Consider the following 10,000-nt stretch of genomic DNA (forward strand, 5'->3'; position numbering starts at 1 on the left):
CTAACATCAACAAACCAACAGCGCAGTCATTTTAAGACGCAAGGACGATCACTATAAACAAACAGAACACAACAGCGGATCATAACGTGATTTATTTTCAAGGAAACATCATTTTACCGGAGTATTTAAGGAGCGCAAAGCAATTTTACGGTGAGAAAAAGTCACCTTAATGATAAAAGTTTTATCAGCTGTAATCTGCTGTGTTCACTGCCACCCCGGAGCTCTTCAGTGAACATGCCGAGACACGCTCTATAAAAACTAGAACAGCTCAATCTGAACCTGCCAAACACTTTGATGTACATGTCTCAAGTGACAGGTGCATTGCTAAATACATATAGTAATTTTGTTTTTAAATTTAAACTTCTAAAAGTGTCAGATGTTAGACTATATTCACGCAGACACTGGTTTTCTTGAACACAGGTTTGTTTTTTGTTTTTTTAAAACAATATATTTATTATTTTGTCTTTAGTGTATATATTTCACATATTTAGTCTCTATTGTATATACTTATAATTTTAATTTTAATTTTATTTTATGTTTTTATTGATGATGCTGCTGTAACGTGTGAATTTCCCAGTTTGGGATCATTAAAGTATACCTATCTATCTATCTATCTATCTATCTAAACAAGACAATTGCAAAAAAAAAAAGAACAAATTATACACAATAATTACAAGACAAAAACAAAATAAAAGGCTATGTAGCATCCTCCAGCATTATATAGAGACAGGTTTGTTTTTTAAACTCTGTCTAACCCTGACCGTGTCCACATGGGACTGTTTTTGAAAATATCTGTACACAGAGAACAATCCATCTTGGCGATATGAGCACGTGTCAAGGAGGTGAAGAGTGACTGGAGCCGTTTTTTTTTTTTTGTTTGTTTTGTTTGTTTTTCAGATTCAGACTCACTTTTATTGCATCTTAATCATATTACATATAAGAAAGAGCAAAAATCTTAGGTCTTGCCTCCCATCGACACCAGCAGCAATAGTAAACAACAATAAAAAATAAAGTTTGTTGACATCCCAGAGTTTGGCTAAAAATGCGAGTGCAAATCCGTTTCAAAACGCTTTGACAATATCCAAAACTGTTGGAAAAAGGAGGTGGAATGAACAAAGGAGCAGCTCCTCCTAAAAGTCACAAATGACTACAGGTTTTTGAAAATAATTGTGCGATCACACTGACATCGATGTGAACATGCACAAAAAAGAAGAGCAACACCAGTGACATCAGCGATTTCAGCTATTTTCAAAAATTTCCTCTGTGGAGGGAATTTTCCAAAAGCGCAATAAGGCGAGCTAGCCTCTCTATTGTTTACTATTTGTTTATTTTATATACTTTCTATACTTTATTTTATAAAGTGCAAACGTACAGGATTATGGGACAAGACGAGAGGGTAAACTGAGGGTAAACATCAGTGTGGCATTTCCAAGATGGAGAAAGAATCGTGACAAGACAAGACTACAAAGAGACACTGATCTCACCTGTCTTCTACCAGACAGGTAAACAATGAGGACAACAACTCCCATGATCCCATGCTACGCCACGATCACGTCAGCAAACCCCGTCTTGTGTTATTGTTTTGATCGAGAGACCCCGAGTGGCAGAAATTACAAACTGCACATTTAGTGACACTTCAATTTCTGTAAAAAAGAAGTCTGATGGTATTTTTTGTTTGTTTGTTTGTTTTCTTTCTTGTTTTTTGGGTGACAGAGATCAAAATTATGGGCTGAAGATCTTCAAATCAAAGTGACGCTGACACTCTGTGTGTGTGTGTGTGTGTGTGTCTCTCTACCTTTCAGCGTGGCTTTCTTCAGGACCTTCATGGCGTACAGCTGGCCGGCATCTGGACCTGTGATCTTCTTCACCAAGAACACCTTCAGTCACACACACACACACACACACACACACACACACACACAAGGAAAAACAATGTCAACTTTGTGTGTGTGTATTCATTAAACCCGCTTTTCTTCATGTGCTGCTCGTGTATGTAAACAAACACACACACACACACACACACACACACACGCAGCAGCGGGCTGATTGTTCATTCATAAAGATGATGACACTCAGCGGGACCGAAGGGCCCCTCGGCCTGCGGTCGCCATGGCAACGCGCTCTCCACACCACAGTGGCAAACGGGATGCCAAGATGTGAGCTGAAATCAAGCCCGCAAACACACACACACGCACACACACACACACACACACACACACACACACACACACACACAGACAGCGGTACCTTGCCGAAGGAGCCCTGTCCCAGGACTTTGCGCAGCTCAAACTGCCGCGGGTCGGCCTTCTCTGACCCCTCCTTCACATGGTGAGTGATATTGATCTCCTTCACTGGCACGTCATCCTGCAACACACACACACACACACACACACACACACACACACACACACAGACATACAATATCATTATTTATTCTCAGGGTTTGAGCACTTGCCATGTTCCAAATGTAAATGTTTATCTCAGATAACATCTGAATGCCTCTGTTATCATCAGTCCCTGCTCTCTGCCAGAGCCAATCAAACACAGATAAATCACTTCTGGCAGCTGATTTGTTTGTGTTTGACAGGTGAGCCAAAAAGTTTGTTTTGCACACTCTAAATCAGTGAGCGAGCGCTGACGCTGACAGGTACATGTTTTGGACTGATTCATGCTGGATGTGAGTGCAGGCTCTCCTCAGCCATATAAGGTGCAGCAGCGTTTGCTAAACTTCACTGATGGATGGGAACTTTTATTTTGCCAGGGAGAATTTGGCTGAGAAAACGGGTTTCTTCTGGCCAATAGCAGACAAGGTGACCTCACATCCAGATGCTTCCAGCAGCTCCAGTGGAGTTTAATATCAGAAAAGGTTTTGCTGTCAGTCCCGACAGTCAACAATCACACAAGGAGAATCCGTCATGGAAGAGGACAGAGAGGAGCAAAGCCGGTCTTATTCTGCTTTTAGCTCAACTGAGTTTGATTTACAGTCGTCCCTCGCTATAACGCGGTTCACCTTTCACAGCCTCGCAGTTTCGCGGATTTTTTTTAGTGCAATTTTGCATGCTTTTTTTTTTTTTTTTACAGCGCAGTGTGTTCTGCGTTCAGCTTGCCTAAAGTGTGTAGTGAGGGGTTTTATAGCCTTAAAACATCTATAATAATTGTAAAAAATAAAGCTGACTACTTCGCAGATTTCGCCTGTTGCGGGTTATTTTTAGAACGTAACTCCAGTGATTAACGAGGGACCACTGTAATTAATTCGGTGACTGATTTGAGATACAAACGCAGCACCCACTGCACTCTGGTACCACAATACAATAAGACTGCCCTTATAAAGGGTTTATGAATGATGTCCAATTCATAATTAGGTTATTAATGAAGTTTATAAATCATTAATAAACCATTATAAAAAAAAGTTAACAGTTTTCACAACCTAATTGATAACCTGATTAATAACAAGTTTATAAAGCTTTTAAAGGGTACTCTTATTGTGAAGAGCTGCCTTTTTTCTTGCCCACTTCATCTCACCTGGAAAAGGTAAGGGCATGCAACAAGTTAACAACTCTTCTCTAGCAGCTGTCAAAAGGCATTGTGGGAAATGTAGTCAGTAATCGTTAACTGAGGCAGAGGCAAGCGAGGCAGGTTTCATCACAAAATAACTGCTGGGATACACACCGCACATCACACACACACACACACACTGTGAGGGGGGGGGGGGGGGGGGGGGGGGGGGGGGGGGGGGGGGGGGGGGGTTCTTAAAGTCGTAAAAAACCAAACCAAACCAAAACAAAACATGGAAAAGAATGAAGAGCGAAACACAGTCAATCATATGACAGGGTGAGCAGGGTTTCCAACGTTAGTCATCCTCACAGCAGGAAATCACACACACACACACACACACACACACACCCACACACACACACACACACACACACACAAACACACAGTTGTCATGGAGCCACCCCCAATACCTGCGTCCCTCTGTAGCTGAGTGACTAATGATATCACACTGTTTCTGTGTGTGTGTGAGTGTGTGTGTGTGTGTGATGTGTGTGTGTGTGTGTGTTTTCGTTCCTCGCTCTGGCTCAGTCTTTCTCCCCATCGTCATCTCTTCTCTTGTTAAAGCTTCCTGGATGTTTGGGTGTGATGAAACTGACCGGATACACTTTTCTCAGGACGTTTCCTTCCTCCTGCTGCACCTCAACCTCCTCTCCCTCCTCTTCCTCCTCTCCCTCCTCTTCCTCACACACTCCTCTCTACCTTCTTCCCTCTTCCTCTCCACACATCCATCCCTGACTTTCTGCTTGCCCTGGATCTATCCACTCGTTCCCTCCTCCTCCTCCTCCTCCTCCTCTTCATACCTGTATCTCCCAGGTCAGTGACCTGTTGCCGGTCGGGTGTCCCAGTGCATTGTGGCTCCTGTAGTTTCGGCCGTGGCTCTGCGGCGCTAACATGCTCCTGTGTATCGACTGCTGGGCGACTGGAGCCCGCTAACACTACAGCTTCTCCTCTTCGCACTTCTCTCTCTCTCTCTCTCTCTCTCCCCCTCAGTGAAATCTTCCTCTTTCCGCCTCCCTCCCCCTCTCTCTCATTCGTTCCTTCATTCCTTCCCTGACGATTTCTCGCGTTTTCTATCTTTAACAGTTTTCACATCTCCTTTTTTTTTTAATACCTCCCCACCAGGTGATGAGAAGTGATAAGAAGAGTATACAGAGCCCCTCTCCCTTCACACACACACACACACACACACACTGCAGTTCACACTGCATGTCATCAAAATAAATATGGAATTTCACACTTCCATATGCTAATGAGATTCTGCATCCAGCAGCTCAGCCCTGAGACCCACAGCTGCAGAGTCGGGACGCCACGAAAACACGGTCGGAAAACGTTTGAAACACCGAAATGTTTAGCAATGTTGACATTTCAAACTAGTGCGCGTGCACGTGCGTGTGCGTGTGTGCGCGAGAGTGTGTGTGCATGTGAGTGTGTGTGAGTCAGAACACAGATGGAGGATCAGAGCAGAAGCGACAGGATGCTCATGTCGCACCTCTTAATCACAGGATTAGACTGCACCTGTGCTCTGAGCGCGCACACACACTCACACACACATACACACACAAACACATGTGTACACACACGTCCACCCATGCACACACTCAAGCACAATAAGGTCCAACTATGCATACCTGCATGCACACTCGCTGTATTAAATTAAGTTATTTTTCACAAGTACTGTTTATTCCTGTCTCACTTGTGCACGAAAGAGTGCGTGCACACACACACACACACACACACACACAGTTGCTGCTGACGAAGTCCTCCGCCTCACCAGGAAAAAAGCAAGTAATGTTATCTTTGTTTTGACACTGACAAAGGATTATGGGAGTTATCAGAAGTTGACTGACTGACGGGAACGTTTCATTTGGAAAAAAAAAAAAACAAAACAGCTGTTGTTGTTGTTGTTATTTCAAGTTTACAGCTGTTGTTGTGAATTCACCAAGCCCTGCAACAGGTGAGCGAGTGAGATATAATTTCAGTAACAAATGTTCCACTTATCTTAACACACACGTTAAACAATGAATTACAGAATCTGCTGTCAAATCAATAAACACCCTAACACTGCAGGCTTTTGGTGAACAGTTGTGTCCCACAGCAACTTTCTACAAATGTACTGATGCATTTGTTCTACTTCATCCCTATGAGTTTTATAAAGGCTTTTATGATTTATTTTTCATTTTCGTTCATGCAAGGGTTTGAAAACATGACTTTCTATGTGCATGTATTCTCTGGGAATCATCAGTTATATGAATTAACAGCTGTGCAAACGTATGGCAAATGTGTAAATGACTTGTGTAGTTGCATAACAGCATGTAAACTTCCAAAAAAAAGACTGTTCCAAAAAAAAAAAAAAAGTTGTATTCCATAGTTAAAACTAGCAGCTGTTATACCTATAATCCCTCTGTTACTGAAGTAAACAAACCAAAAAAAGACCTAAAAACTGGTGGTTTCACGTTGTTGCGAGGCTCTCAGACAGCAGCAGTGAGTGTGTGTGTGTGTCTGTGTGTGTGTGAGTGCGAGCAGCGCAGCAGCCCTGCAACAATTAACACAATCTGTCTGCCATCACATCTGATTAGGCCGCCTCATCAGCTCAGAGAATTAATACGATGCTGTTAGAGCAGCAGACCACCAGCGCACAGATTACAGCAATCATATCACATTAACTTAAAGCAGGCACACTCCTTTTAACCTTTGTTCTGACCCATGCATCTGTGCATGTGTGCATGTGTGTGTGTGTGTGTGTGCGCGTGTGTGCATGCGCTTCCCTGCAGGCAAATCTTCCCATTAGAGACAAAGAAGACTCACAGCTCTAACAGTGTAATGCTTTCCACTTGCTGAAATAAATCTGGTTTTCGACACAACGTCCTGCAGTTCAGAGTTTTAAGGTTTTAATGACCCTTGTTTATCCGGGGAAACCCGACCGGTGGCACCCAGCCTTGCTCAAGGGCACGCCGGCAGCTGGACGGTGTGCTTCTTATGATGCTTAAAGCCCATTTACTTCAGTCTACATCTACTTTACTGTTCCCCCGATTATTTTGCAATGCATGTAAAATATGTATTTACTTTTTTTTTTTTTTTTTTTTTTTTAAACTTTCTCTAAGATGACGTGATGTGTCACCAACTTATTTCAATTTCTTGTTTATTCTTGCTCATTCACCTTTTCAAATTAACAAGAACTGACTTCTACAGCTGGCATGTGCACATGTAAATATCTATCTATCCTATATATCTAGATAGACTGATAGATAGATAGATAGATAGATATTCATATATATATATACACCTAGCTTTATTTTGTAGCGGCTTTATTTTGTATTCCTGCTGTGGGGTAAAATGCTGCCTGTGTGCTTGTGTGTACTTTGCAGTTTCTATGTGTGTGGTGTGTGTGTGTGTGTGTTCTCTAGGCTATTTAAAAGAAGGAAAAAAGAGGTTTGGAAAAAAAAAAAAACCAAACTTTGGAAGGTCAGGCACTTAGATTTGGCAGGAACTTAACAGTGTGGTAAAACTCAAAAATAAACAAAACTAAACAGTCTTCCACAGATTTAGAAAACCGGAGAGGCCATTTCCACCTCAGAGTTTTCCTCGGGACTGTATTTTTTTTTTTTTTTTTTAAACCCGCTAATCTAGAGGATTTGAGCAACGATGGCAACATTGTGCTTAACAGAGGCCTGCGGCTGAGCGTTTGAAGAGAGGTTTTTGATGGTTGCACGCCTCCACGTTGGAGGAGCGACAACGGAAAGATAAACTTGTCAACTTATCGCCTCTGCCTCTCTGACCAAAGAGAAAAAGGCTGAATTTCTCTGCTGCATGCTCACACAATGCCATGAAACAGGGAGTAGACGGGTGGATGGAAAAACAATCATTATAAATTCATAATATCCAGTCCGTAAACTGTCAGCCAAGTGCTTAAATTTGCTTTTATCCTTTAATGCGTTTTCTTTTAATGTTCATTTATCAGCCAGTTTGTTGTAGTACATGCTATTTAATTTTGGAATGAGGCACTCCGCAAATAAATATCATATGACTGCTCACCAACTGTTCATCCCTCAGTATCTGCATACACACACACACACACACACACACACACACACACACATGCATGCACACACACACGCACACGCACACACGCACACACACTTCTTCTCTGTGCATAAAGCCCACAGACAGTAGCGAAGCTGATGTTAGGACACGTCAGTGTTGGAGAGGAGGAGGGTAACCTGAATCCCCAAACTCCCCTCTCTGCCCACACACACACACACACACACACACACACACACACACACACAACAAAGTGCATATAAAGCTAAAGTGTATAACAAATATGTAACATGACAGTGTAACGGCCTCAGAATGGACTACAGTTATGTCGAATACATCTACATTTCATCCTATCAACAGAAAATCACTGTCCACTGTGCAGTTTGACTTCCTAAAGCAACGTCACACCACCGACTGACTCACACACCAAAACCCTCAGAAAACCTGAGATCAGCCTCCTGTGAGACGATCCAGCTGTGTGACGCTGGTGATGCGTCATCTTTCCCTCTGACGCCTCGACACCACCGAAGTCGGCCGTTATCTGCCGCCTCGATGAAAGCAGGACGGTCCCTGCCCTGTGAGTCTGCTGGAGACAACACCACTGTCTCTTCACTGCCTTAAAACAAGCACACACACACACACCACACACCACACCGGACATTCCTCCGTGTTTGGAGGCCGTCAGATTGCACCGAGGGCCTGAAATGTCCGATATCCAGCTCAGCGGCTGAAGGGTTTTCCTCACTGCCCACTAAGGCTGAGCAATTTTATCGATTCTGCAATATACAGTTGTCCCTCGCTACAACGCGGTTCACCTTTCTCGTGTCCATGTAGAGCATTTCTAGCAAGTTACCCGTCTAGATCCTCTCTTTACACAGACGCCGACGTCTTTCTCTCCCTGTTTACGCAGTCAGAGCTCAGAGATTCAGGAGAGAGGCGGCGAATATAAATCCGGTGTTCTGTCGATTTTTGCTGCTTTGTCGAAATTTGCTACCGCCGCATAAACTGACAGGTTAATCTATCGATATCGGCATTAAGTGGGCAAAGTTATCTTCTCTCGTGTGTCTAGGTACAAAAAGTGTGATGAAATTTAGACATACCATTTTAATATTTGTAATCGAAATTTCAGGGGTAGCATATTGTCGATAGTCCAGTAACAGCCTATCAAATAATGCTACCGCTACTCTATGCATTCATATAAGACTACTGTCACTGACTGGCACTGTAGGATGAATGGCAGCATATTTTAGACATAGGGCTACTAGTTTAATATATTATAATCAATATTTCAGAGGTAGCATATTTCGTAGTACAGTAACAGCCTATCAAATAATGCATGCACAGAATCGCAAGGCAGCATTTCTCGACAAGTAGCAGAAATCGACAGAACACCGGCACATAGATTGTGTAACAAAGCGAAGAGGTGCCACTCCGCTCTATTTTCACTGGCTCACAGCGGCACACTGGCTTAGCTTGTCTATTCAGAGAAGAGGTATCACTTCGGCTTATTTTTCAATCTTTGTTATCACATGCATACCACTGCTCATTCATTGGTAGCTGAATTGTTAGGTCTGTTTGATAAGTAATTTACATTTTTTAAAATAATAATAATAATAATAATTGAACATATTGTTAAATTATTGGAGTCAAGCCAAACTCATTTTCTCATCACATCTTTGATTCCTTTTGTGCAGCATTTGCAAACTGTAGACTCTCTGTCCAGTCAGAGCCATATTATTCTGGTAAAGATTGATTGCTTCAGTTTTCAGTTCAATTAATTCAATCCAGTCAATGGAACACTCACAAGATGTCACCAAAATCACCCTGTCCCTTTAAATCTTTCAGAAAATGATGTAGTGTATCGAATCGTAGCGAATCATATCGAATCGTATCGTTGGCCGAATATCGTGAAATATATCGTATCGTGAGCTGAATATCGTGTATCGGTAATCGTGAGAGTAGTGTATCACTACAGCCCTACTGGCCCACAGCGAGACTCATCTGGGATTTTGGACATGGCTTGTTCTTTTTCTGTTTTAAAGGCTGCGTTACAGTAAAAGGATGAGCTGTTGTGCTTGTAGGTGTTCTGTTATTTTGCCTCTACCTGCGTGTAATCACATCCACATTACTGATGACTGTTTATCGCCAGTCTCTTGTGTGTATAAAAATCTTATGCACCATTAGTCCCTACATTATCGATATCCAGGTATTCCATCAAAGGTATGCATAACTTACACACACACACACACACACACACACACAAATGGCAAAAGTTTCCAAATGAATTCAAATTCGCAGTTGTTTTCGAGCGTGAAACGTCCTTTTCCTTGTGGAGCTGTTTGACTGGTTCTGACCTGACTGATGACTGATGAAACGTTTAGATGACTAACCGATTAGTCATTTATCA

General features: G+C 42.4%; 1 protein-coding gene across 2 annotated transcripts in view; it reads right to left on the reverse strand.

The window, feature by feature from the left end:
* The window catches only part of rps6ka3b (ribosomal protein S6 kinase, polypeptide 3b), a 51,100-nt gene that overhangs the window by 22,447 nt on the left and 18,653 nt on the right, over positions 1 to 10,000 (reverse strand). For both annotated transcript variants that reach the window (XM_030079271.1, XM_030079270.1), the window contains exons 3-4: positions 2,248 to 2,364; positions 1,796 to 1,877 (exon numbers count right to left, since the gene is read on the reverse strand). In XM_030079271.1, coding sequence (XP_029935131.1) covers positions 1,796 to 1,877; positions 2,248 to 2,364 — 199 coding nt within the window. The remainder of the gene's footprint in view (positions 1 to 1,795; positions 1,878 to 2,247; positions 2,365 to 10,000) is intronic.

The sequence above is a fragment of the Myripristis murdjan genome, chromosome 20 (genome assembly GCF_902150065.1).
Source record: "Myripristis murdjan chromosome 20, fMyrMur1.1, whole genome shotgun sequence".
NCBI classification, from domain to species: domain Eukaryota; kingdom Metazoa; phylum Chordata; class Actinopteri; order Holocentriformes; family Holocentridae; genus Myripristis; species Myripristis murdjan.